The sequence below is a fragment of the Equus quagga genome, chromosome 13 (genome assembly GCF_021613505.1).
Source record: "Equus quagga isolate Etosha38 chromosome 13, UCLA_HA_Equagga_1.0, whole genome shotgun sequence".
Lineage (NCBI taxonomy): Eukaryota > Metazoa > Chordata > Mammalia > Perissodactyla > Equidae > Equus > Equus quagga.
The window spans coordinates 41,621,089-41,648,175 of NC_060279.1; the positions used below are offsets into that span (position 1 = coordinate 41,621,089).

Genomic DNA, 27,087 nt, shown 5'->3' on the forward strand with positions numbered 1-27,087 from the left:
AGCTCAGGGCTAATCTTCCTCAAAAATAATAATAATACAGACAGTTGTCAGTTTGAATTGTGACTGGGTATTTGATATTAAAGAATTATTTTAATTTTATTTAACTTTATTGAGGTATAATTGACAAATAACATTGTAAGATATTTAAAGTGTACGTCATGGTGATTGATACACATATATATTGTGAAAGGATTCCCATCATCTAGTTAATTAACACTTCCATCGCCTCATGTTATTTGTCTTTTGTGGGGAGGTGAGAACATTTAAGTTCTACTTGCTTAGCAAATTTCAATTACATAATACAGTGTTATCAACTATAATCACAGAATTGTAATATTTTTAGGAGTGATAATGGTGGTGATATTCTCTCTTTTTTAAAATTCTTACTTCTTAGAAATACGTATTGAAATATTTATAGATGAACTGATATGATCTGAAACTCGTTTCAGAATAACATGGGAGCTGCTGAGGAGGGTGGGAGGTATAGTTGAAACAAGGTTGGACATAAGTTGATAATTGTTAAAGTGGGTGATGATTACGTCGGGGTTCATTATAGTGTTCTATTTTTCTGTATATTTGCATTTATCCATAAGAAAATATTTAAGTTAAAAAACTATACATAGTCAATAAATTGCCAGTATTGTGAGTATAAGATAGAACTTTTTGGAATTTTTGTTTGTTTTTCTGTCAGCCTCTATATAATCACTAGTCTGCTGGTCCAGTAACTATGAGAGTTTAATCCACTGATGGGCTCTCAGTTTCTGGGAGAGAATGTGGGACAAGCCACTGACAGCCTATTAACCACTGACTCTGGTGGGTTAGCTTTGTGGCTAACTGCCGTGACTCCCATCTGTCAAGTGGAACATACAGTTCAGAGCAGTCTGTCCCTTTCTGGTGATTTCAAGTAGAAAGTTGAGGCAATATTTTGCTTGAATCTTTGATTTAGGTATATTAGCTCTCTGAAATTTTCTGTCTGATTTTGGAGTATTCTTTGTACATCAAGAAATTGATGATTTTTTAGTCAAATGTAGTAAATAGAGGACTTAAAAACATTGACAAAATTACTTTTCTCGCAAATGAAAAAGAATTTAAAATATTTCAATAATTAGCCAGTTTATTAATATTTATTTATATTTATTAATATATTGATTCATGAATGAATCATTATCTTCTGAAGTTGTATCATTTATATGTGGTTTTAGTTAGTTTTTGACCAGGTCTTTTGTCAGTTTTGATGATGTAAAGAGAAAGAAAGTAGCCCGTCACTCTCTGTTCTCAAATTTATAAAAGACAGTGGTTGTTTACAGAATCTGTTGTATTTCTGAGATTTGACTCACTAGGAAGAGATGCCATTCTTTAGATTCTGTGCACTTGCTGCATTAATGTTTGTTGATGAATATTCCTCTTTTAAAAAAATCATGGGGGCTGGCCTGGTGGCACAACAGTTAAGTTCGCATGTTCTGCTTCGGCAGCCCAGGGTTTGCCAGTTCATTTCCCAGGTACAGACCTACACACCACTTGCCAAGCCATGCTGTGGCAGGCGTCCCACATATAAAGTAGAGGAAGATGGGCACAGATGTTAGCTCAGGGACAGTCTTCATAAGCAAAAAGAGGATTGGCAACAGGTGTTAGCTCAGGGCTAATCTTCCTCCAAAAAAAAAAATAATGAAATAAAAAAAATTAAGGTGGAGAGCCAGCCCCAGTGGCCTAGCAGTTAAATTTAGTGCAGTTTGCTTTGGCACCCCAGGCACAGACCTACACCACTCACTTAGTGGCCATGCTGAGCTGGCAGCCCACATACTAAATAATAGAGGAAGATTGGCACAGATGTTAGCTCAGGGCAAATCTTCCTAAGCAAAAAAAAAAAAAAAAAAAAAAAAAATTTAAGATGGATTAGCTAATAACAGAAAACATTCTGGCAAAATAAGTTTTACTTAGTTTAAAGATGGAAAAATAGTTTGTATGTTGTTTTGCTTTGCTGATTTGGTATGGGGAGATTATGTGTGGTCACTTACATCATCAGAGTCAAAATGATAGCCATGTAGAAGTCTCACTGTGTTACGACATCCCTAGTTAAGATATATGGGGGAGATGTTAGTGAACGTCTCCTACCTACCTGTTTTTCTACTAGTTGTAGATTTGGGTGAAGTTTAAATTTTTGGTGAATTTGGTGACATCAAACCTGAGGTGAGTGACGGTCTTAGATATTTTTGTGTCTAGGACATGATTTTTTATCTAAGACCATGATGTTTCTTATAAAAAGTGGGCTTTCTCTTACATACCTTTTTTTTTTTTTCCTTTTACTCTTTAGCTGGCAATTCTTTGGTCCAACAAGGTGGACAGCCGCTCATCCTAACCCAGAATCCAACCCCAGCTCTGGGCACAATGGTTACTCAGCCAGTATTGAGGCCTGTCCAGGTCATGCAGAATGCCAATCATGTGACTAGTTCCCCTGTGGCCTCACAACCAATATTCATCACTACACAGGTGAGTAGGACTCTGAATTCTGGGACTTGGTCAAGAAGGAGAGACAGACTGTGAACCTTTGGAGGCTCTGATTTTAAAGAGTCTTATTTAGCATCGTTAGAAATAGTTCTGAGTCCTGTCTTTTGACCTGGATTTTCTCATTTGCTATTTTGTAATTTGATGCAGACTTTTGTAGAAAGCTTAGCATAGCGTACAGCTGGGGTACTTTCCTGTTCCTGCCCCTTAGAGGGCTAGTAAGTGATGCGATTGCGATCTGGGCAGAATTAGTGGGAATCCTTGGATTAGGAAGCTTTAACACTTGGCCTTTAGGGCTTCTTGCCCTTTGCTTGGGCTATTTTTCTTAAAATGAGATGAGTGAGTGGACTTTTGAAATCTATGTGTGAAATTGGTGAAGTGCCAGAGATCTTTAGAAGAGAAGGAACATGACTTACTTGATATATAATGTGAACTGAAGTTGAAAGCCTAATGCTGACTGTGGAATGTAAAGGCAAATGCTTCTCTTTGCCTGTGGTTTCCTGAGTTACAAACTTTTCTCTTACAAATTTGCCAGAGGTTTATGGCCTTTGAAGTGGACTTTGGGAACAATTTCTTAAAATTGTTTGTTGAAGCACTCCAGTGAATACTGTTAGTGTCATTTTTTTTTCCTTCTATGCCTTTAGCAGTTTAGGGGCCAGTCTGAGGATGAGGTTTTTTTAAGCTGAGAGTCTCTTAAGACAGGAAGTAGGTTTTCATTTTTGCTTTTATGTACCAAAGCTTATTCTCCAGTTTTGATAATTTGTCACTCAAAATTTTGCCAAAATTTCTAAATTTCTCTATCTGAGTCATTTAAGAGTTCTAACTCTAGAAAGAGAACCACTAGGTAAGAATGTGGGACTTTTTTTGGATGTAGGTCTTAGTGCAGTCTCTGCTAGAGTTAGCTGGTCTCCATGTTAAAGATCATTTTGCTTTTTAATGCAGGGATTTCCTGTAAGAAATGTTCGGCCTGTACAAAATGCAATGAATCAGGTTGGGATTGTGCTGAACGTACAGCAAGGCCAAACGGTTAGACCAATTACACTAGTCCCAGGTAAGGAAAAGTGTCTGTCCATTTGGAATAAACTGGCATCCAGAGATTTGTTTTTATTGTCTCAGAACACTCTAGGTCATTTAAAAAGTGTATTTAAGGAAAATCTAAAAATAGAAAAATCATATGGATTTAAGCCCAATTTTTAAAAAACTGTTTCTAACCTTTGGCCAGGGTGGTGGTTTTATTTATTTATTTTTTAAATTTTTTACCACCCTTCATGAAGTAGTAAAACAGGGTTTATATAGTCATGGTTTTGGTGTTTTAGTTAGCTATTAAGTTTGTTATCCTGAAGGAATATTATTAATGCAAACTCTCGAATTCCATATTATGTATGTCTACTCACTTACGTAGTGGCATTACAAACTTTATTTTGCTTTAATTCTATAGCATAGATTTTAGATATAAACTAAACAAATGACACCCTTTGAAGATAAATATTTCCAATGACTAGTTAGGATTTTTTTAAGAAACTGAATTGAAAGATAATTTTAAAAATCTCATAATTTTCCTCTAGTTCTTTACTTAGTGTTTGTAAGTTTATTACAATTCAGACCAAAAAGAATGTTTTAAATTTAGTTGTTGTAAGGGTATCTCTGTAGTTTGTCCTCCTAAGTTTTTGTTGTTGTTCTCAGAGCCCACAGAGTTTTTTTGGCCTTCGGTCTCATGAGCTTATTCTGTCTCATTGTGATACTTCTTAAATATTTGTCAGTGGAATTGTCTATAGCTGAGCCAGGAGACTCACCTTTGGGATATCCTAGTAGAATGGCATAGTCAGTCTTCTATTGGAGTTAATGTAAAAGAATGGAAGACTTTTTTAGTATTCTGAGAAAGATCGCTTTTTTTAGGACCAAGTCTGCCCTTTGGCTTGTATATCCCTCTACTGCCTCCCACTCTGTACCCATCCTTTCTCTTTGAATACCGAGGTCAAGCTGCTCCTGATTGTGTTCTTTGAGTAGAAAAGGCAGAGTGGTAAGGTGTTTTTGGAGGAGTTGAAGGGAATCTTCTTTCTTGAATTTGACATTTTTAGGGCTGATTACCTAGCCTATTCTTTAATCAGCTTGGACACCTGTTGTCTTAGACATTAGAATCTGTGCTACTCTTGGTAACCTCTGCTGGTCACCAGTCACTTTGGGGAAATAATGTTTTCCTATTCCAGTATTTCCAGTAAAGACGGGGAATATTTTATAGGTAAGCTCATTGACCAAGATTTGGTACTTTTCTCTGTCTCTCTTTTGAAGCCCCAGGTACCCAGTTTGTTAAGCCAACAGTTGGAGTTCCACAAGTGTTCTCTCAGATGACCCCAGTGAGGCCGGGCTCCACGATGCCTGTGCGGCCCACCACCAACACCTTCACCACCGTCATCCCAGCCACTCTCACCATTCGAAGCACCGTCCCACAGTCCCAGTCCCAGCAGACCAAGTCCACTCCCAGCACTTCCACCACTCCCACCGCCACACAGCCAACCTCACTGGGGCAACTAGCTGTTCAGCCTCCAGGCCAATCCAACCAGACCCCGAATCCCAAACTAGGTGAGGCTTGGGAATAGGAGATGGCAGAGCTGGGTCGGGGTGGTGGGTGGAGAACAGATGATTATCACTTGGCCAACATAGCTCCCTCCTTCCCCTCTCCACCTGCAGTGAGCATTGCCAGCTTTGTCACTGTGAAGCGACCTGGGGTTACAGGTGAAAATAGCAATGAAGTGGCCAAACTGGTGAATACCCTTAACACCATCCCTTCCCTGGGCCAGAGTCCTGGGCCAGTGGTGGTATCCAACAACAGCTCTGCCCATGGCTCTCAAAGAACCAGCGGACCTGAGTCTTCAATGAAAGGTACAATAACCTGAAAGACTCTGAGCAGCCAATCATTCAGAAACATTAATAAACCATTTGTCGTATCAGAACTCTTTACTTTGAAATAAACAGAATCAAATATAGTTGCTATAAATCTGTTCCCACAGAAACTTTAGTATAGTAAAGGGGATAGCAACTGGTGAAAAGCGTAACTAGAGCAGCTATAAGGAATTCTGTCTTAATTATACTTTGGAGATCAGTGAAATGGATTGATCAGAGATGAGTGGGATAATCAAAATATAGCTTTATGGGGGAGATGGATTTCTGAATAAGGTTTTAAAGTCAGGATTTGATAGAGAGGTTTTGAGGTGCAGAAGGGTATGAACATGAGGGTTTTCAGTGGTCTAAAGCAGGAGTCAGCAAACTTTTTCTGTAAAGGACTACATAGTACATATTTTAGGCTTTATGCACAATGTGGTCTCTGTCACGGCTACTCAACTCTGCCCTTGTGGTGCAGAAGCAGTCACAGGCAGTATGCAAATGAATGAGCATGACTGCTCCACTAAAACTCTTCATGGACTCTGAATTTTTAATTGCATGTAATTTTCATGTGTCAGAAAGTCTTTTTCTTCCTTTGCTTTTATTTCAACCATTTAAAAATGTAAAAACCTTTAACAAATGGTGGTGGGAAAACTGGATATCCGCATGTAAAAAAATAAAAGTTGGACTCTTACCATACACTGTATACAAAAATTAACTCAATGAATCAGAGACCGAAACATAAGAGCTACAACTATAAAACTCTTAGAAGAAAACATAGGGGAAAAGCCTCATGACATTGGCTTTGGCAATGATTTCTTGTATATGATACCCAAAACATGGGCAATGAAAGAAAAAATAGGTAAATGGGACTACATCAAATTATAAAATGTTAGGGCATCAAAGGACACTGTCAACTGAGTGAGAAGGCAACCCACTGAATGGGAGAAAATACTTGCAAATCTTATATCTGATTAGAGGTTAATTTCCAGAGTATATAAAGAACTTCTACAATTCAACAACGAAAGAACAAATAACATAATTAAAAAATGGGCAAAACTGTTGAATAGACATTTCTCCAAAGAAGGTATACAGATGGCCATAAGCGCACAAAAAGTTGCTAAACATCACTAATCATTAGGAAATGCAAATCAAACTACAATGACATACTACTTCATACCCGTTAGGATGGCTGTTATCCAAAATCCCTGCAAAATAACAAGTGTTGGTGAGGATGTGGAGAAATTTGGAACCCTCTGCATTGCTGGTGGGAATGTAAAGTGGTATGATGGTCCCTTAAAAAATGAAACTTAAAATTACCATATGATCCAGCAATTCCACTTCTAGGTATCTACCCCAAAGAACTGAAAGCAGGGACCCGAACAGATATTTGTACACCCATGTTCGTAGCAGCATTATTCACAATATCCAGAAGGTAGAAGCATCCCAAATGTCTATCAACTGATGAATGGATAAACAAAATATGGTATATACATAGAATGGTATATTGTTAACCCTTAAAGAAGGAAATTCTGACACGTGGTATAACATTCATGAACCTTGAAGACATTATGCTAAGTATTGAAATAAGCCAGTCAAAAGAGGACAAATACTGTATGGTTTCACTTATGTGAAGTACCTTGAGTAGTCAGATTCATAGAAACAGAAAGTAGAATGGTGATTGCCAGAGACTAGGAGGAGGGGCGAATGGGGAATTATTGTTTAATGGGTATAGAGTTTCACTTTTGCAAGATGAAAAAGAGTTCTCGATGTTGCTTGCTCAACAATGTGAATGTACTTAACACAACTGAACTGTACACTTTAAAATGGTTGAGAGGTAAATTTTATGTATATATTACTAGAATTAAAGAAAAAAACTTACATAACAAAAAATGTAAAAGCCGTTCTTAGCTCATGAGTCAAACAGAAACTGGGAGCTGGCTAGATTTGGTCTGCAAGCCATGATTTGCTAACTCTTGGCCTAGAGAGAGAAGAACAGTAAAAGGAATGTGCCTCATGGTGCTCTCTCATGCTTGCTTATCAATCTTAGTATGTCCCACAGGGAATGTTGAACCTTTTTCCAAAAGGCCAGTAATCTTTTGCAGTATCATCTTATTAATCTTATCAATGCTTCTCACTTTTTCCAGTTAGCTCTTCCATCCCAGTGTTTGACCTCCAGGATGGTGGACGGAAAATATGTCCCCGGTGTAATGCTCAATTCCGCGTTACTGAAGCTTTGAGAGGTCACATGTGTGTAAGTGATATCACCTGTGATGGGGATTCAGCTTAAACGGCTACCACTGTATACCTCCTGTAGCATTGGGAGCTTGTGAAGCAGGGCCTCTGAAATGACTTGGAAGCTTTTTAAAGGGCTATTCTCTCTTTTGACCTGTTTTAGAAGAGTTAGGTACTTTGGAATTTGATAGGATACATTTAAAGAACCTCAAATAAATTGGAATGTATGTGACCTTAATTCCTTAGTTGTGGTAGATTTTGAAACTGCAGAGAAGGACAAGTTTGTTAATAATCAGAACTCAAACTCGGTTAACCTCAGTTCATTTTTTATTTATTGTGTCATTGGATGAATCAGGAACTAACTAGTTCCCGTTTCCAGCCTTTTCGTTTCTTGATATTAGTCCAGATGCAGAGGCTGGGACTTCTTTCTGCCAGGGAGCTCAGAGGCAAGTTATGCTAGTGAGTGGTTAAAGGATCTAAGGCAGGAAGGAGAAGTACAAATAATGATGTTTACAGTGGCATATGGCTGTAAATGTATATACTCTAGAAAAAGAATGAAACTTAGAAACACTATAGAAAACTGAAGGGTGAAAGCTGGATGAGAATACACAGAACCAAACTGTTACTAAGGAATGTTAGTTAAGTTGGGGAGTTAGCACATCCTAGGCTCCAGGATAACCAGAATGATGAGATGACTTCTTTCTTTATAGTACTGTTGCCCAGAAATGGTTGAATACCAGAAGAAAGGAAAGTCTCTGGATTCAGAACCCAGTGTCCCATCAGCAGCAAAGCCCCCATCCCCTGAGAAAACTGCTCCTGTTGCTTCCACGCCCTCTTCTACACCTATTCCTGCTCTGTCACCACCTACCAAAGTACCAGAGCCAAATGAGAATGTGGGTGATGCTGTCCAGACCAAGCTCATTATGCTAGTAGATGACTTCTACTATGGACGGGACGGGGGCAGAGTAGCCCAACTCACAAACTTCCCTAAGGTCGCTACATCTTTCCGATGCCCACATTGTACCAAAAGGCTAAAAAACAACATTCGGTAAGTGTTTAAGTGCTTTGGAAGTTACCTTGGACAAGAGAAGACTGAAATTTTCTTATATATTTATATAAATATTTTCTTATATATTTAATTTCTCTTTGGAGAATCATCCTATTATTCAGTCTGGCTAAGGATTATCAGTAAATCAATAAGTAGTACTATAGAAGGAGGTGTTGTGGTAATAAAGAAAGAAAGAACTCTGGGTAGAATAAGGGAGACCAGTGCATCTCTTTCTATAGAACTCTTAGTTCTAGGAACCCTTTTCTGGACTCAGAAAAGGACTGTCCCAAACAGAGGAAGGTGGGGGAAGGGGGAGCATGTAATGTCTGTTCTGTGATTCTGCTGTTATGTTTCTCAAAGGCTACTGATTCTTATGTTTTGTGTACTTTCCCTTTGTGCTGTGCTACAGATTCATGAACCATATGAAACACCACGTAGAACTTGATCAGCAGAATGGTGAAGTGGATGGTCATACTATCTGCCAACACTGTTATCGCCAGTTTTCCACTCCCTTCCAGCTCCAGTGCCACTTGGAAAATGTTCATAGTCCCTATGAATCGACTAGTAAGTTTAGAAACTCTTAAACTCTAGGGGTATGGTTTGCTTTTCATTCATGAATGGCACTAGGGAGAGTCCATTATATTTATTTGTTTGTCAGTAATAGTGTAGAGAATGTCTTTGCAGTATCTGTAGTTAATTCCTTACTTCACTTACTGTATTTTCTAACAAGCCTGACTTCTACTCTGTTCAAACATGAATTCAGTGCTGGATCCTGAATCATTAGGGGCTTTAGTTCAGGATCACTGTAGAGAGAGAGATCAGTGTAATGGATTTATTACCTAGATCTTTTTATAGAAGGAGCAGTCATCTATATTTGGACCTTTACTTTAGTTGGTATCCTGATAGGTTTTATGTAGGATATTATAAATTACCATTAAGACAGTTTTCAATGAAAATTTTCAGTGAAAGTTTTCACCTTTCAATGAAATATAAGATAAGTTGGAGTGTTATCTTCACTGTACATCCTACAGACGAGGGAACACAGGCTGGACACAAGCTCAGAAAAATTAAATCTTTTGCTTAAGAGCATACACCTGTAGTAGTGTGACATTGTGAGGATTTGAGCCCAGTCTTCTTAGACTGTTTCCTATATCCTTTAAGGGATTCTAATTTTGTTGAAGAGACAAAAATTATGTAACTATAGGAAAATGTGAGAACAAGACAGTGTATTTATTATAAACATATGCATCGTATGATACCAATGATAGATGAATTCGTTGAGAGAAGGGAAAAGATCCTTGTGGCCAGATTTCATAGAAAAGCTAAAACTTTTAAGCTCTTTAAGTATAAGAAGGATTTAGTTGGGTGGAAAGTAGGAAGAAAAGCTTTTAGGTGATGGGAAATGGCATGAGAAACAGGTAAAGACAGAAATATGTGTATTATCTGGATGCTTTTGTTGCACATTATAAAAATCTTGACTAAAAGTGAATTAACCAATAAGGACATCTGTTATATCGTTTAGCTGAGAGGACTTGAGGTAGAGTAAGCTTCAAGCCCAGAACTTGAGTGTTCTGCCTCTCAACAATTCTCTTGTCTCTGGCTCATAGCGGGGGGGCTGTGTTAGTTTCAGGCATTACATTCAGAGGTAAAACTGTGCAGATGAAGAAGAGACCATATTTTCCTGTGTCTTTCCTGAATCTGTTTCTTACAAAGCAGAATTGCTTTCCCTTTATATCTCCTTGGCCTTGGTCATATTGGCAAGGGGAGTGGAATTTCTGTGAGAGGCTTATACTAATGCTGGTCAATAGCAATATAACATGAGCTACATATGTAATTTTAATTTTTTAGTAGCCATTTTAAGTAAAAAAGTGATATTAATTTTAGTAGTATGTTTTATTTAACTCAGTGTATCCAAAATATCTTTTCAACATATCATCAAAATTTTAAAATTCATCAGATAGTTAATATTCCTTTTTTTTCCTCATTAAAAACTGATTTTTTTGAAAACTCATGTGCGTATTATACTCACAGCAAATTTCAATTTGGGCTCACCACATTTCAAGCGTTTACTAGCTGTGTGTTACTGATGGTTACTGTAGTGGACAGTGGAACTTTGGACTAATCATTTGGGAGTAGAATGGGTATTGGAATCAGTTGTCATAACACCATAGTGTAGTGGCAGAATAGCCAGCTTAGGCTAGGTTAGGACACAAACTTCTTCACTGCCAGTGTTGGAAAGCCTGAATAGCTCATCTGCACTTCCCAGGGAAAGCACCTGACTCATTTTTTGTACAGAACCTGATGGGTGGGTTTTGTTACTGCATTTATATCTGGATTATATATATAGGAAAGATAAATTTTTCCTTATAGAAAAAAACAGACAGTGCAAAACCTCATCGATCCTTTTCTCTTGCTTTACCAGTCTGTCATCCGACTTATATTTTTGAATATCTTATGATTTAAAATTTATACTGATCAAAAACCTGAGAAATTGTTAATCCCAACAGGTAAATACCTTTTCTATACTTTAGTATGTATCCGTTCTATTCTTGGATTTTTTGGTAACTCCCCTTTTTTGCACCAGTGGCAGATCTTGCATGAAGGTAGCTTATTTTTTAATGTTAATATTCTGGGACCCGTTGCTTTCTTTTTAATTTTGGAAAAATATTTTTATTTTCTGAAGTGTTTTTAAATTAAATTATAGACATAATGACATTTCGCCCTGAATACTTCAGTATGTATATCTAAAAAATAAGGATGTTTTTCTATATATAGCCATAGTACCTTTGTCAAGACCTAACTGAATTAATCATAAATCATTAATATCATCTAATACCTAGTCCATTTTCAGATTTCCTGAATTGTCCCCAAAACATCAATGGATCATAATATTTAATTAAGGTAACAGTATAATCTTACTAGCATTATATTTTTCTTCACACTTGCTGAAGGGTAGTAGACTGAAGAAGAGGTAGGACTGAAGGAAGGATGCTTCAGGAGGCTTAGCCATGTTCAGGTGTCAGGGGGAGGATCCTGTGTGGAAAAAGACTCGAGATGAAGAACTAATTGCTTGATTAAAGTCTTGGAGTACATGGAATGATGAGGTTAGATGAGCCTTAGAAAGACATGAGGGATCTCTCCTCCCATAATTTGGAGAACAGGAAGCAGAAGCTCTAGTAGTTCGCGTGTATTTTCTCAAAGCAAGAGACTGTCTTAGGTGTTAAGGAGATGAGGGTGATGGTGCTGGGAGGGACAGCCACTTTGTATAGCCACTTTGGAAAGATCACTCAATTCTGCCTCTTGAATCTTTTTGCACATCAGCTCCTTCCCCTGTAGAACAGATGTGGAAGGTTATTAGAGAGCTCTTAAATCCACTGATACCTTAGGTTCTTATCTCACTGATTTTCATGGTATGAGATAATACATATATATCTTACTGTGGTGTTTGTGTATTAGAAATTGCTTATTAAATGTTGTCGTTGATGCTGTGTGACAACTGTAACAATGGAGCTGATAAATAGGTTGTAGGAAAAGCCTTTGAGGTTGAATGAGATTGCCCAGGGAAAACTTAGAATAAGAGGCTTGGACAGAAGATTGGAAATACCAGTGCTTATAGGTGTTTTAGAAAAGAAAAAAAGTAATTAAAGGAGATGAATGAATTGAATTGAGTGGTAAGGAGGAAAAAACAGGAGAAAATATTGTCATGCCACTAGTTACTGTTTCCCAATCATGTCATGTACTTTGCTCCTGTTCTTCTCTTGGCTCCTCTGTCAGGCAAACCCCTATTTTTCTTTCAAGATTCAGCTTATATATCTTATATATAAGCCTTCCCTGATTCCTCTAGGCAGAATTTTTTATTTCTTTATCTATGTCGTTATAGCATCTAACATAACTCTAGGCGGTGGTTCTAAATGGAGTGCAGACCCCTTTGAGAATAAACACAAAACTTGTGAACCCTCTTCCCAGAAAAATATGTATTTTACTCTTTTGCAAGTAGTTTCAAGGGATACCTGGGTTCCCTGAGAGGGACCCCAGATTAAGAAGCCCTAGCTTTTTGTTTGCTTGTTTTACTTTAAAGAATTATTTCACCTTCATTCTTTTTCAGGGGGGAGGGGTTGGACATTATCCAGTAAATGCTTAAAGCTTCAAATTTACAGTTTTCATTTTTGCAAAAACTTGAAAATAATTCCACTGACAGTAAGAAAAATACGAATAACTATCTTTATTTTGCCTGTATAATTCAAAATATCTAGCAAGTAAAATTTTTACCAAAAATTCAGAATTGCAGCCTAATAAGCTTGACAAAATGACTAATTTCAAAGTTTAATTATCTCAAATTTGTTAATACTGAAATAATACAATAACTCATAACAAGGCAAGAACTTCTGTTCATGATTGTCAGTCTTTTTGAGGACAAATTCTTAGTTGTACTTATTTAGTAGATGTTCAGTAAGTGTTTGTTCAGTTATTTATACAGGTAACCATTGTCTATCCTTGAGCAGAGGAATGAAGTAATGTAGTATTTTAAAGGAATTCATTTGAGAGTGGCATGTAAAGAATAGATACGTACTTTATTTAGTGGAGAGACAGGAGATATTGGAAGCCAGGTGATAAGCAATAGGAAATCTTAGGGGCATCTACCAAAATTTTGCCTGTTAGGAGAAGTGATAATTCCTAGATGTGCTTTGGAAGAATGGTGACAGAACACAGGGGTTTGGAGTCAGAGATAGTGCCCAAGTTTTGAGCTCAGGAACAGGTGGGGAAATTAGAAGGGAAACAATGGGAAACAGGAGGATGCTGAATTAAGATAGAATTGATGGTAGAATATCCAATTAAAAATGTCTTGTACACAGTTCAAAACCTAAAATGGAGCTTTGGTAAGAAGTCTGAGCTAGAGACATAAGGATAGTTGTTATCAGCAACGCAGAGGTTAAGATGGAACCATTTTAAAGAATAGAAGAGACATAGTGATTTATTGACTATTGAAAATGAAGATATAGGAGTCAGAGAAAATAAAGATTATGAGTCAGCAGGACTTTGGTCTTATTTTCAGGTGGATTTATTGATTATTTTTTTCTTACAGCCAAGTGCAAGATCTGTGAGTGGGCATTTGAGAGTGAGCCACTATTTCTCCAGCATATGAAGGATACGCATAAGCCTGGAGAGATGCCTTATGTTTGCCAGGTATGACCTTCTTCTCCAGGGAGCTTGAGCCATTTCACCCTTGGCTGAATACAAAGAATCCACTAGTGATCATTGCTCAATACCTAGTGCACACAGTCAGTTTTAGGAGCACTGAGGAGACATAGAAGAAATAGTGAACACAGTTTCTGTTTCCAGATTTTTCCATGCAGAAGAAAAACATAAAGGAACATATGCATGTACCCAGTCAGGGAACATATGCATGTACTAAGGGAGTGTCTGTCTCCTGAACTTGCCCTTTGGAGATGGACAGAGAAAACTCCTCTTTACTCCTCTTAGTCATAGAATATGGCTTGTTCTCAGACTTTCCTGTCTTTCCATATTTTTATCTTAGTTCACAGATGAATTTATCACAAACCTAGTCCTACATTACAAAGTGAGAAAAATAATTTGATTTCTATACATTTAGGAAAAATCTTTTTTTTTTCATATTTTAACATTTTTGTTGCTACCTCTTTTTTAAGACTTCTGTTGTTCACTTCATTCTTGGCTTATTTTCCCTCTTACGTGACTCAGGTGTGTCAGTATCGCTCCTCACTCTACTCTGAGGTAGATGTCCATTTTCGGATGATCCATGAGGATACTCGGCATCTGCTCTGCCCTTACTGCCTGAAGGTCTTCAAAAATGGCAATGCATTCCAGCAGCATTACATGAGGCACCAGGTACCAGGCACCAAGCAATTCCCATATTCTCATTTTTTAAATTTATGGATACTGTGGCCAGGGCTGAGCTAGGATGATAGTTTTGGTAGAGCAGATAATATACATGTGTTTGTAAAAATTTATTGAATATCAGTTATGTGCCATGCATTGAACTAGTTGCTAGAGATTTAATGGTAAACAAGACAGTTAAATAGTACAATAAAGCATGAAGAATGTTGTGTTAGGGGAAATATAGGATACAGAAAAGCATATACCTATTCTAGGAGCTTAGTAAGGCTTCCAGGAAGGAGGGTGTTCCCAGATTTGGAGGATGAGTAAGGATGAGCCAGGTGAAGTGAGATAGAAGAACAGTGTGCTGGAAGGTACAGGGCAAGAGTGGAGGTTCAAAGACTTGAAAGAAGTTCAGTGTGGTTGGAGTCTAGGGTACAAGGAGGAGGTTGGAAGGAATCTTTTAAGCTATGAAAAGGAGTTTTAACTTTATAGTAAGTTATTGGGAAGCCATTAAAGCAATTTTTAAGTCCCGAAGTGATGTTCAAATTTGCTTTTAGTTATGATTACACTGGTTGTGCTAAGAAGAATGGATTGAAGGAGATTAAGACTAGAATTAGGGAGATTAGCCAAAGGCTTTTTCAGTACTTTAGATGAGAGTCAGTAGTGGCTTTTGGCTTTTGAAATGAAAAAAAAAGAGGATAGAGTTGACAGATATGGAGAAGATAAGTGATATTTATGATATAGAGATAGATTAGGTGAATAGTTAGTGCATAAGATTCTGTTGTGGCCAATTGGATGACTGGTGGGACTGTTTTTTGAGGTAGAAACACTGGAGAAAGTAAGTTTTGGGTGGAGGATTATTAGTTTGGATATTCTGAGTTAGCAATATCTGTGGACATCAAGTGTAGTTGTCCATTAAACACGTAGTTGGATATATAGATCTGAAGCCTGGGTTGTGGAAAAGATACTTAGGAATCATTCTACAAATCCAGTGGGTTTTAAACTTTTAAGTGCTCTGCACCCCTACCCCTAACTGAGAATAGGGTGAAGGCTTAGGGCCCCTCAAGTCTCTAGCCACAAAGCCAGGACCATAGTCCTAGGAGGAAAACCAGAGGAGTCTTAGCGTCAAGGAAGCTGAGGGGAGAAGAGTGTTTCAAAGAAAAGAGCGTAATCAAAATGTTACAGGAAGGTATCAAGCAAGATAGAAAGTTAGAGTTAGACGTTTGGTTTAGCAACATTGATGGGAGCCTTTTTGTTGGTTAGTAGGGTGGAAGTCAAATTTTACCTGGACGAATGAATGAGAGGTAAGGAAATGGAGAAAACTTACTTAAAGAAGCTTATTTAGGAAGGGGGGACTGGGGGTGGTAGATCCGGGGGAAGAGGTAGCAAGGGAGAATTTGTTGTTGTTGCTTTTGTTGTATTTTGTTTTTAAGATGGAATAGATACAACCTTGTTTCAAATGCTACAAAATAGGATCCACTAGAGGAGGAGAGAGTGAAGGTACATAAGAGAGGGCACAAAGTGGAGAGCAAGATGGGTGCACCTGTGCATAATGTTCCCGTGTGTGCGCACAAACACACCCACACTCCCACTTTGTAAGCACCCTCTTAGGCTCACACACTGGTTTCCACAGTAGTGACTGCTGATAATCTACCACAAATGTACTTCTAGATACCAGCATGGAAATCGTCTCTTGTAACTGAGCTGAGGTTATAGAGCCTTGCTCTCCCAGGAAAGAAAATAACAGGCGTGGGTCCTGTTTTTGAATGACTTCAGTACTAGGCAGACTGAATCCTCAAAATGGTCCCACAGGAGGCATATCTGTATATAAGTGTTGAGAGGAAAGATAGCTAGGTATAGAAAAATACTGTCATTTGTGTTAAAAAGAAAGAAAGAAAAAAACCAGGGAGGTGGTAATTGGAGACATATGTTTGTTATATGGTTATATGCATAGACTGTCAATGAAAGAATACCCAAGAAACTGGTAACAAGTTGTTTCTGTGGAAAGGGACTGAGAGTTGGAGTTGAAGGCAAACTTACAACATGAGGGAGTACAGAATAAAAGTATAATTTTTTTTAACCGTGTACATTTTGTTGTATTTAAAAAAATAAGAAAAAGAATATGCAGAAGTGGGCAGCAGTGTTTGCACTGTAAAGATAGAGCATGGGCAAGTAAGGCTTAAGCCGCTCATCCAGATTGCTAAAGCAGGTCAGGAAGAGAGGCTGGAGGACCTAGTCGTCCTGGCTGTGAGTCCGCCTTTCTTTGGGAACATGGGACATGATGATTCTCAGTGGTAGGTTTTGGAGTTGTAGTGTGTATTTCTTTCCTACTCTCTTAAATTGTGAACAGAAAGGTGGAAAGAATGATATGATTCGCGTCAATCTGCCTTGCTCCTCAGGGAAGAAAATTCATTGGGAACCTTTAACGAATTCTCTCTCTTTCTTTTCCCCCTTCAGAAGAGGAATGTTTATCACTGCAACAAATGCAGGCTGCAGTTTCTCTTTGCCAAGGACAAAATTGAACACAAGCTACAGCACCATAAAACTTTCCGTAAACCCAAGCAGCTGGAAGGTTTGAAACCAGGCACCAAGGTAAGGGTTTGTCAGTGTTTTCTCTACAGATGCAAGAGAGGAGGAATGGAGATTTTCAGTATTCTGAGGTTTAGTGTGGATAATGTCTGATTGTTCCTTCCCTTGACTCACAGGTGACAATCCGGGCTTCCCGAGGGCAGCCACGATCTGTTCCTGTATCCTCCAGTGATGCACCTCCCAGCACTTTGCAGGAGGCGGCGCCACTGACTTCCTCAGCAGACCCTCTGCCCGTCTTCCTTTATCCCCCTGTCCAGCGCAACATCCAGAAGAGAGCTGTTAGGAAAATGTCAGTACCGTCTTCTAGAGGCTGGGGGCTGGCTGGGCACTATTGATAATTCCTGATAGCCAGTGTAATCTGGTAGCATTTTAGCAGGATCTGTTGTCTAAAGCCCTACAATTTGGGGACCCCTGAGGCATTAATGAGAATTTTCCTTGTTTCTTGACAGGAGTGTCATGGGTCGGCAGACGTGTCTGGAGTGCAGCTTTGAGATCCCAGATTTCCCTAATCACTTCCCTACTTACGTTCACTGCTCTCTGTGTCGCTATAGCACCTGCTGCTCTCGAGCTTATGCCAACCACATGATCAAGTAAGTCGTGATTAAACCTGGCCCCCTCTGGGAGTTCAGATTCTCCAGAACTCATTTCATTCCCTCCCCTGCTTCTAGTCTGTTTCTTCCTTCAACCCTTAGAGCTGTTTTTCCATCTCTCCAAGCAGGGTTAGAGGCCAAACCTGTGTTCATTTGGCCTTGATGGTCTGTGCTCTCATTTTGTAGGACCTTCCTACTCAAAGTAGGGTCCAAGGACCAGCAGCACTAGGTGGGACCTTATTGGAAATGCCCCACCCGAGTCCTACTCTGTCAGAATGTGCATTTTAAGAGATTCCTTGGTGAATCATATGCGTAGTAAGGAGATGTTAAAAGGAGAGGAAAACTGACTTGGGTTGAAGTTAGGATGGATGGAAGAGGCATCTCCTTTGTTGGGGCATTGTCAGTGGCTGGTGAGTTTAGCTAACAGAACCTTCTAACTCATACCACTTTTTCTTTGTCAGCAATCATGTTCCACGGAAAAGCCCCAAGTATTTGGCTTTGTTTAAAAATTCTGTGAGGTAAGGAAAAACTTATTGATGGTCTCTTAATTTTTCAAGTTTTTACATTAAATCCTTTAAATTATTTGGGCGGAGGGGGTATGTGAATTACTTTGAGAGAGAGAAGAAAGGAAGGACACTCCTTTTCTTTATTAAGCCTTAAAGCTTAACACCCTCTAGTGTCAGTGTTCTATTTGTCTTATATATTCTTGACTCTGTTTCTTAGTGGAATCAAGCTGGCTTGCACTTCATGTACCTTTGTGACTTCTGTGGGAGATGCCATGGCCAAGCATTTGGTATTCAACCCCTCTCACAGATCCAGCAGCATCCTGCCACGGGGTAAGTAGGGGAGATGGAGGTCAGAGCAAGAAAGAAAAAAAAGATGAGGATACAAGTCATACTATATGAGTCGGGAGCATCCCTACCTGGCCTTACCCATTCACTGCTGAGACATACTTCACAAATTGGAAGCATTCTAACCTGAAGTTGATGTAAGACTGGGAGGGTAGTAGTTTTGCTTTTTTGCTTGAAATCCCAGAACACTGTCTTTGGAGGGCTTGTTCCTTCACTGAACTAACTTTTTTTTTATTGTCTCATTTTCCATAGGACTCACTTGGATATCTCACTCAAGGTAACAGAAACTCACTTCATGGTTTAATTTCTGTTTTGCAATATTTGGTCTTTATTATTACTACTAATACTATTACTATTTCATCTTCCTAGTTTAACTGAGTTTTCTCTTCCTTTCTTTACTACCCTTTAGACATGGCCAGACTCGTGACCGAGTGCATGACCGGAACTTGAAGAATATGTACCCTCCTTCCTTCCCCTCTAATAAGGCTGCCACTGTGAAATCTGCAGGGGCCACCCCAGCTGAGCCTGAAGAGCTACCAACTCCCCTGGCTCAGGCACTCCCATCACCAGCCTCAACTGCAACCCCACCACCAACCCCTACTCACCCCCAGCCTTTAGCCCTACCGCCCTTGGCTACAGAGGGGGCCGAATGTCTGAATGTTGATGACCAGGATGAAGGGAGCCTGGTCACCCAGGAACCTGAACCAGCATCTGGGGGTGGTAGTAGCAGTGGGCTTGGCAAGAAGGAGCAGCTGTCTGTGAAGAAGCTTCGAGTGGTACTGTTTGCCCTATGCTGCAATACAGAACAGGCAGCTGAACACTTCCGAAACCCCCAGCGACGCATCCGGCGTTGGCTTCGGCGCTTCCAGGCCTCCCAGGGGGAGAATCTGGAGGGCAAATACTTGAGCTTAGAGGCAGAAGAGAAACTGGCTGAGTGGGTGCTAACCCAACGAGAGCAACAGCTACCTGTAAATGAGGAGACCTTGTTCCAGAAAGCCACCAAAATAGGACGTTCTTTGGAAGGGGGGTTTAAGATCTCTTATGAGTGGGCTGTGCGTTTCATGCTACGGCACCACCTGACTCCCCATGCCCGACGAGCTGTGGCCCACACCCTACCTAAGGATGTGGCAGAGAATGCAGGACTCTTCATTGAATTTGTACAGCGGCAGATTCACAACCAGGACTTACCCTTGTCTATGATCGTGGCTATTGATGAGATCTCCTTGTTCCTGGATACAGAGGTGCTGAGCAGTGATGACCGGAAGGAGAACGCCCTGCAGACAGTGGGCACAGGGGAACCTTGGTGTGATGTGGTGCTGGCCATTCTGGCAGATGGCACTGTCCTCCCTACCCTTGTTTTCTACCGAGGACAAATGGATCAGCCAGCTAATGTGCCAGACTCTATATTGCTAGAGGCGAAGGAGAGTGGCTACAGTGATGATGAGATCATGGAGCTGTGGTCAACCCGAGTGTGGCAGAAGCACACAGCTTGCCAGCGCAGTAAAGGCATGCTTGTGATGGACTGTCATCGCACTCACTTGTCAGAAGAGGTGCTAGCTATGCTTAGTGCCTCTAGCACTTTGCCTGCAGTGGTCCCAGCAGGCTGTAGCTCCAAAATCCAGCCATTAGATGTATGCATCAAACGAACTGTCAAGAACTTCCTGCACAAAAAGTGGAAGGAACAGGCTCGGGAAATGGCAGATACTGCGTGTGATTCTGATGTCCTGCTTCAACTGGTGCTGGTCTGGCTGGCTGAGGTGTTGGGCGTCATTGGAGACTGTCCAGAGCTAGTTCAGCGGTCCTTCCTTGTGGCTAGTGTTCTGCCTGGCCCTGATGGCAACATTAACTCGCCTACAAGAAATGCTGACATGCAGGAGGAGCTAATTGCCTCCCTAGAGGAGCAGCTGAAGCTGAGTGGGGAACAGTCTGAGGAGCCCTCAGCTTCCACTCCACGACCCCGGTCGTCTCCTGAAGAGACAATTGAGCCTGAAAGCCTTCACCAGCTCTTTGAGGGTGAAAGTGAGACCGAGTCCTTCTATGGCTTTGAAGAAGCTGACCTAGATCTGATGGAGATTTGAGTGTTGGGGTCATGAGGGGATGTGGAGTCGGGGTGGGGGGGAGTGTGAGGGAGGGTAGAGGGATTTAGGGAAAAGGGGGTATACCAGGTGGGGTATTTGGTTTATATTTTTTAATTTTATGCCACCACTCCCCCCTGATGTTGACTTATACTTCCCTGTGGATTTGTGGATTATTAGGAGTACCAATAGTGATCACTTCTGAGCCGAGGAGCTGGCCCATTGGTCATTCACTTCTGCTAAAAACAGGTTTTTGTGACTTTTTTAAAAATTTAAATCACTGTGTTTGGTATTTTTCCGACAAAATCAAGAAAAAGAAAAAAATCCTTTGTGGGCGAATGTTAACTTTTTTGTTTCCCCTTTTACCTCACTTGTATCATAGTACATCTGGGTTTTTTAATTTGTTTTACTGTGTGGCCAATGTCTTTGGGCATGATGCTATCCAACCATTGTCAATGTGAGAACATTTCTGAAGATGGGAAAGACAAAATTATGTAGCTCACAAACTGGTTTATTATATATATGGATAAAAAACTTTTTTCATTGTGGTCTTAACAGTTTTATATAAAAACAAAAATGGAAAAAAATCCCACTGAACTCTCTCTTCCTTCTCCTTGCTTTTCCTTCCCTCTCCAGAGATGTTGGTTTCTACAGCAACTCTAGATATTAAATTGTGGCTTTAAAAATGCATGAAACCACCTCTAATCATCCAGAATGATGAATAGATTTGTTTTTCCTCACCACCCTCCTTCCAACAAAAACACGACAAAACCAATATTCTTTGCACCTGCGATCCTTGGCCCTTTCCCCATTCTTACCCCATCACTCTGGACAAAGGATCATACATGTCTTTAGCAAGCGGTACTGAGGTGATCACACAGAGTGTTAGGGTGGAAGCCATTCCCAGTGCATGGGTCTTCATCCTGGAAACCCCCAGGGGCAGTCCCTGCTTTGCTGACATTCATCCGGTTAAGTGGACAGCATGCCTGTTCAAGAGATCACATGTCCTACAGCCAGGAGCTAATTGTGCAAGAAGTTAAGTGTTGAACTCTAAAAAGAAATGACAGACCACTTGTTGAAATCCTGCTTATCCTGTGGCTTTCCTCTATTTGTCTTAATGCTTAGAGAAGAATCTGACCTGAAGAAGAAACACACGGGGGTGTACACAAAGAAAAAGACATGAATCTTTATTTTTCACTGCCAGCTTCAAGGAAAGAAAATTTTTTTCTACAATTTGCATGAGGGATTTTTTTTTTATTGTATGTACTCATGGTTATAAACTGAAATGTACTGTAAAATACAGAGAAAAGGAGCAAAAATCCAAATCCACCTTCCCCACAGCTACACCATTCTTCTGTCCATCCTGAGGCTTCCAGCAATGTCTCCCTCCTGTGAACCAAGGAGGCAACCTGCACAGGCTTGTATATGGTTCATCTTTAAAATGTACATAAGTGGAACATTTAATAAAATGAGGGGAAATGGATTTATAAACAATGTGGTTTTTTCTAGGTGACCCCGTTTCTTTTAATAGGCTTTCACAGACTGGGAGATGCTCAAGATGTGATGGGCCTGATGCTACAGGTGTGACATTTGTTACCACCTGTTTCTCCTCACCCTTGTTTTTTTGTTTGTTTTTTAATCCCCAGCACACTATAATATAGTGAACTGGAGTAATTCCTCCCAGAAACAGCTTGGCCAGCCTTGGGAACCAGGGGCATCTGAAAACTGAACTGAGGATCCATCCAGGCTTCTCTTTCCCAGCTTTTTGCCTGATGCCATTATGACATAATATGGACTTTCAAGTCAACCTTTTGCCTTTCAGAAAGTTCAGGAACTATGGTCAACTCTATCTACAACAACCTAATCCTTCTCTTTGGTAGTCTCCACAGCAGGCTCAGCCTTAGCAGAGCTGGGTGCCTGGCCTCTGCACACTATGACTTTCTTGATGGGTAATTTTTTTAAAATCATAAAACCAACAATGGATCAGCTGGGTTTTGGCCAGGAAGTTATCTTTGTGGATTCCACCCGCATGGCTTAGTAGTAGAAGGAAATTTTTTTTGTTTGTTTTTTATAATTCAGTTTAACCAATAAACAAGTATTTATTGATTACTTTTCTGTGTTGAGACTGAATGTGTGGAAGATGCAAATTGAAAGCTCATGATCTTCTTTTGCTTAAATTTACTAGTCTGTTGTAACCATGGATAATACAAACAAAGGTGTGTTTTCATTTCTTAGCTCAGTAAATTTCTCTAATAGTTTTTGGGTTTCCTGCCTATACTAGTTTCTCAAAAACGGTTTAGAGAGGATATGCATCAAAATCACTTAGGGTATCCATTTTAAAAATTCAGGTTTAACACCATTCTGGGGATGGAATTTGACTAATACCCCAACTGATTTGACTCACGGCTACACGTAGGACTTCTTAATGAACACACAATAATTGGAAGAGATTTTCTGGCCGTGCTAGAAATTAGCAGATTTGGACCATAAACATTTAGGTCAAGTGTTGGAATTACTTAGTATTCTCCATGTGAAGGGTGAGGATGCTGGATGGTGAGGGATTGAGGCTGTCAGTTCCAGCTGGGGGGTAACCTCATTCAGAGCAGCTCCACTTGATACTACATTTCTATCTTTGAAGTAGTGCTTTAAATAAAATCTCATTTGCAGCCAGCATTAACCAGAAAATCTATATTTTAGAATCTAGTTGTATGGGTAGAAATGTTTAAGAAAAAGGTTTAAAAAGCCAATTATGTTATCACACAAAGATTAAGCCTGGCTTTAAAGCTGCCCTCAGCAGAGACCCAAATGAAGACAGTAGGGGCCTTCTGCATTGTCATACAGAGCATTCCATATTTGCTCTAAGAACCAAGAGCCAAAGGGTTCTCTGACCAGGGAGGGACATGCAGTTTCACTCTTGGTGTGACCTGCTTAGACAGAATACAACCACTCAGCAGGCATTTCAAGGATTAATTTATTGTACAAAAGAAAAAACCTTTGAATCAGCCAAGTTCAAAGGCAAAAGAAGGGTTCAGCTTCAGTTCTGGGTAATGCATCTGTATTTCATTCAAAGCCACTAAAAAGGAAGAGAGCAAAATAAAATTGTGAAGCCATAGGGAGAGAAATCATTTCCTAAAGAGCTCTATCCTCAACCAAAACGCGCTCCACCCAGAGAATTTCTTGGTTGGGACCTCAGAAAAACCAAGTAGTGCAAGCCAAGGGGCCTCCCAACTTTTCTAACACCTTTTTTGCCTACTGTAATTTTGATTTCAATCACCTGATCATGTGAGCAATATCCCAGTTGGTCTCTGCAGACAGTGGTCCCTCTATTTCAACACCTTTTTCGGTTACAGTGGCGATTTGAAACTGAAAGAAAGCAGAACTCAATCAAAATGCCCACCCTTACATGAAAGAAGTCCCTGGGGCCGGTCAAAGGTCAAGTAGAGGGTCCTCCCCTAATAGGAAAACGGGAGACAGAAATGGGGAACCTGTTCTTCAAAGCACAGAGACCCAAGGACTCAAGTAGTCACCAGATCTGCCAGTTAGAACCCCATCATCATTGTTATTCACCCCCCTCCTCACCCGGTTATAAGAACGGGCATCCCGATAGTACAGCACTCGCATGCAGCGTTCCACTAGCTCCCGGGCCTCGGTCTGGCTCAGCACTGGCTGCTTCTCCAGAATTTCTCGCAGCAGAGGCTAGGGAGATGGGAGAAAAAAACATGGGAAGGGTCAGGGGCTGAATACCAGGCTATTTGTCTCCAATCCACGGTGTAAAAACAAGCATAAATGAGTGAAAAGGTGACATTCCACTTACTGCCTCACCAGAATGAACTCTGCTTACTTGGGCTAAGACCCACCTGCAGGAGAAGTTCTAGGGTGCCCTCTCTTTGCACATGTCTCCTGACTCCCAGACACACCCCCTTCTCATTGGAATCTAAGTGCCAACACTTACAGCCTCTGGACTACAAAGAGAACCACCTGCCCAGCAGTAGGGATCCTAGCCTGATCCTCGTGTCAGAATTTCAAGGGGGAGGAACAAGCAGAGAACCACTGACCCCCACTGCCTTGTCTTCCCCTCTCCCCACCTCCCCTCAGCTGACTACTCACCTGAGCCAAGTATGCACCATAACCAGTGGCCAGCGAAGGGGCTTCATAGGCTACACCAAGCATGTCCACATAACCCAGAAAGCTAACAGGACACAACAGATAAAAGAACTCATTTCATCTTAGGTTTCTGTATCGTAGCTGAAGGACGGGATCATGGGGTCTGAGTCAGAGGTGGGATTCACTCAGGGGAAGAGACTGACACTACACAGGCACTAGAGGTTGGGTGGTCAAAGAAATAAGTTATTTGTGTTCAGAGAAACCTCTCTCCATCAGCATAGCCTCCAATGACCATGGTGTTCCAGAGGGGGTTCATCTTGGAGCGGCGGCTGTACATGGCCCTGGTCAGCCAGGAATGAATAGCTCTAGGACTGTAGCTGTGTCCATCTCCCAACAGCTCCTCGTCAATCCTTAAACAGAAGTGGTTGTGAGAAAAGGGAGAGGATGCAAGTCGGCATGTCTATCCACCCCCAAAAGACGTTAACACAATCTTCCCCATTTCACACCCCCTAACTCTGGAAAGGATTTATTACACTCTCACACCTTCCACCCCCAATCATTCTCCCTGTCCTCTGCTGCAGCCTCAAGTTCCTCCACTTTAGAACTTCTTAGGAGGACAAAAATAGAGGATTCCCTCCCCACTTGGGAACAACTCCCTCTTCTCTAGATGACTTACACCATCTGGCCGAGAACTTGCTTCAAATATTGGAAATCAGCGTAGTCTCCGGAAGCACCCAGCATGGTGCTGTCGTTGACTCGCATAATGCGAGAGATGTTGCGGAAACGAGCCAAGGAGCCGTAGGAGCCCAGCATGTCTGCTGCGATCACCACTCCGCCATCAAACTTCACGCCTAGGACCGAGGTCCCGGTCACCATGGGGTTCCTGGAGAGAGAGGGAGGTCTAGCGAGGCGGCGCGGGGAGAGCCTGAGTCCTCTCCCCGCGCAGTGGGTCTCGCTTCTGCTTTTCCACAGCTCCTTTCGTTCTCTGGACTCTGCGCCCCGGTGTCCCCGCCTCGCCTCCCTCGGAGCCCGCCGACCGCACCAGGCCCCACCGGGCCTCACTTGCGCCCAGAGCTTACTGCGTGCGCGTGATCGGACCCCCGCACAGAACGGGCGCCGGGTCCACGAGGCAACCCGGACCGGACGGGATGCGGTAAAACTGCCCGGGGGCCGGACCCCCGGCCCAAAGGCCGGACCGTGGCTCCAAAAATCCTTCCATCTTAGTCACGGTAGCACAAGAAATGAAAGCTCCTGCCCAACGGAAGCGGAAGTTTTCCTTCCTTGCCACACCTTCCTTCTTCCGGCAGGCCGCTCCCAGCTGCCATGTTGATGAGGTCGGGGCCGACCGGACCATCGTGCCGGGTGGCCGCGGAGACCCGGCGAGTCGTGTCGCTTCGCATCACAGTAGAGTCTGCACTAGATCAGTGTTCTGACGCACGAATCAAGGAAGGGGGAGCTGTTGTGGGAGGTAGGGCTGGGAGGCCCATTTCAAGATGCAGAGTCCGACCGAGGAGGCAGAAGTTCTCCTGCTCCTTTTGGATGCTTGTCAAAAAGCCCCACATGAAACAGTGAACCCAGGATCCCTTACAGCTGTGCTTCTCAAGGCAGCCCAGATGACAGTCAGTTTTCAACCCATCTTATAGATAAGCCGAGGCTTGTGGTGTAGTGATTTACCCAGTCACACGGCAAGTAGTGGTAGTAAATCTGAGTCTTCAAACCTAGAATCAAAAAGGGCATCCGACTGTTATGTATTCCCTGGGGTGCACGCTATCTCAGGTGGATCACTCTGTAGGACCTTGGGCAAATCTCTGAGAGTTTCCTTATTGTCAAATGCTTTTGCCCACCTCTTAAGCAGCAAAAACTTTCATTGCCTGTGGGAGTGAAACTAAATTCCCCGAGTTCCCTTCTCAACGTAATTCTGTCGCAGAGGCTGGAAGCCGTGTCTAGAGTCAAACGGATGAACCTAAACCCATTACTTTGTCCCTCCTCCCTACACAACTTGAATTTAAGTTTTTTACTCAGCAGGAAACCAAATCAGTTTTGCTTTTAAAATTCCCCGAGTTATTTTGAACCAAAGCAATGCATGAAATGTTAACCTAATTGAGATAACAAAATATTTTATTAGGCCATGAAACCCTGGGAAGGGAAGGGTCAAGATCTTGTTATTAGAGGCTCCCACCTGACACTCTTTGTACAACCTTTTGGTCTTGAAATAGCTATTCCATTTTTTTTTCTCTAATTAATAGCCACCCCATCCCCAAACCCTATATTCCAGGTGACTCTTGGGACACTCAGAGGCTTACTTGGCCAAACAGCAAGTGCTCAGTTGTGATGACAATGGGCTTACTGAGATTCTT

General features: G+C 41.2%; 2 protein-coding genes across 10 annotated transcripts in view; one reads left to right on the plus strand and one right to left on the minus strand.

Moving 5' to 3' along the window:
- POGZ (pogo transposable element derived with ZNF domain) overlaps nucleotides 1–22,742 on the plus strand; it is a 49,553-nt gene extending 26,811 nt beyond the window's left edge. For 4 of the 9 annotated variants that reach the window (XM_046680939.1, XM_046680944.1, XM_046680942.1 and 1 more), the window contains 16 exons: nucleotides 2,312–2,487; nucleotides 3,445–3,553; nucleotides 4,792–5,082; nucleotides 5,164–5,382; nucleotides 7,530–7,636; nucleotides 8,328–8,665; nucleotides 9,075–9,229; nucleotides 13,749–13,849; nucleotides 14,384–14,530; nucleotides 16,979–17,113; nucleotides 17,227–17,399; nucleotides 17,560–17,700; nucleotides 18,162–18,218; nucleotides 18,424–18,536; nucleotides 18,804–18,828; nucleotides 18,961–22,742. In XM_046680939.1, the coding sequence (XP_046536895.1) occupies nucleotides 2,312–2,487; nucleotides 3,445–3,553; nucleotides 4,792–5,082; nucleotides 5,164–5,382; nucleotides 7,530–7,636; nucleotides 8,328–8,665; nucleotides 9,075–9,229; nucleotides 13,749–13,849; nucleotides 14,384–14,530; nucleotides 16,979–17,113; nucleotides 17,227–17,399; nucleotides 17,560–17,700; nucleotides 18,162–18,218; nucleotides 18,424–18,536; nucleotides 18,804–18,828; nucleotides 18,961–20,629 (3,956 nt within the window). In that variant the 3' untranslated portion in view covers nucleotides 20,630–22,742. Of the gene's footprint in view, nucleotides 1–2,311; nucleotides 2,488–3,444; nucleotides 3,554–4,791; nucleotides 5,083–5,163; nucleotides 5,383–7,529; nucleotides 7,637–8,327; nucleotides 8,666–9,074; nucleotides 9,230–13,748; nucleotides 13,850–14,383; nucleotides 14,531–16,978; nucleotides 17,114–17,226; nucleotides 17,400–17,559; nucleotides 17,701–18,161; nucleotides 18,219–18,423; nucleotides 18,537–18,803; nucleotides 18,829–18,960 lie in introns of those variants that run through there. The other 5 variants (XM_046680943.1, XM_046680945.1, XM_046680946.1 and 2 more) reach the window with 3 other exon arrangements.
- Nucleotides 22,743–23,579: 837 nt separating this feature from the next.
- PSMB4 (proteasome 20S subunit beta 4) lies at nucleotides 23,580–26,099 on the minus strand. The gene is made up of 7 exons (XM_046680949.1): nucleotides 25,810–26,099; nucleotides 25,407–25,613; nucleotides 24,994–25,140; nucleotides 24,734–24,815; nucleotides 24,206–24,322; nucleotides 23,901–23,989; nucleotides 23,580–23,699 (listed from the first exon to the last, which is right to left on the minus strand). The coding sequence occupies exons 1-7, from the start codon at nucleotides 26,082–26,084 to the stop codon at nucleotides 23,687–23,689; spliced, it is 930 nt and encodes a 309-aa protein (XP_046536905.1). The 5' UTR covers nucleotides 26,085–26,099; the 3' UTR covers nucleotides 23,580–23,686.
- Nucleotides 26,100–27,087: the final 988 nt, after the last annotated feature.

Excerpts from the sequence above, each read along its gene's own strand:
- PSMB4 (XM_046680949.1), bottom strand. The coding sequence starts at position 26,084 with ATGGTCCGGTCGGCCCCGACCTCATCAACATGGCAGCTGGGAGCGGCC. Across the intron at positions 25,614-25,809 it reads GGTCCGATCACGCGCACGCA|GAACCCCATGGTGACCGGGA; the intron begins GTAAGCTCTGGG and ends CTCTCTCTCCAG. Across the intron at positions 23,990-24,205 it reads ATGCCCGTTCTTATAACCGG|TTTCAAATCGCCACTGTAAC; the intron begins GTGAGGAGGGGG and ends GCTTTCTTTCAG.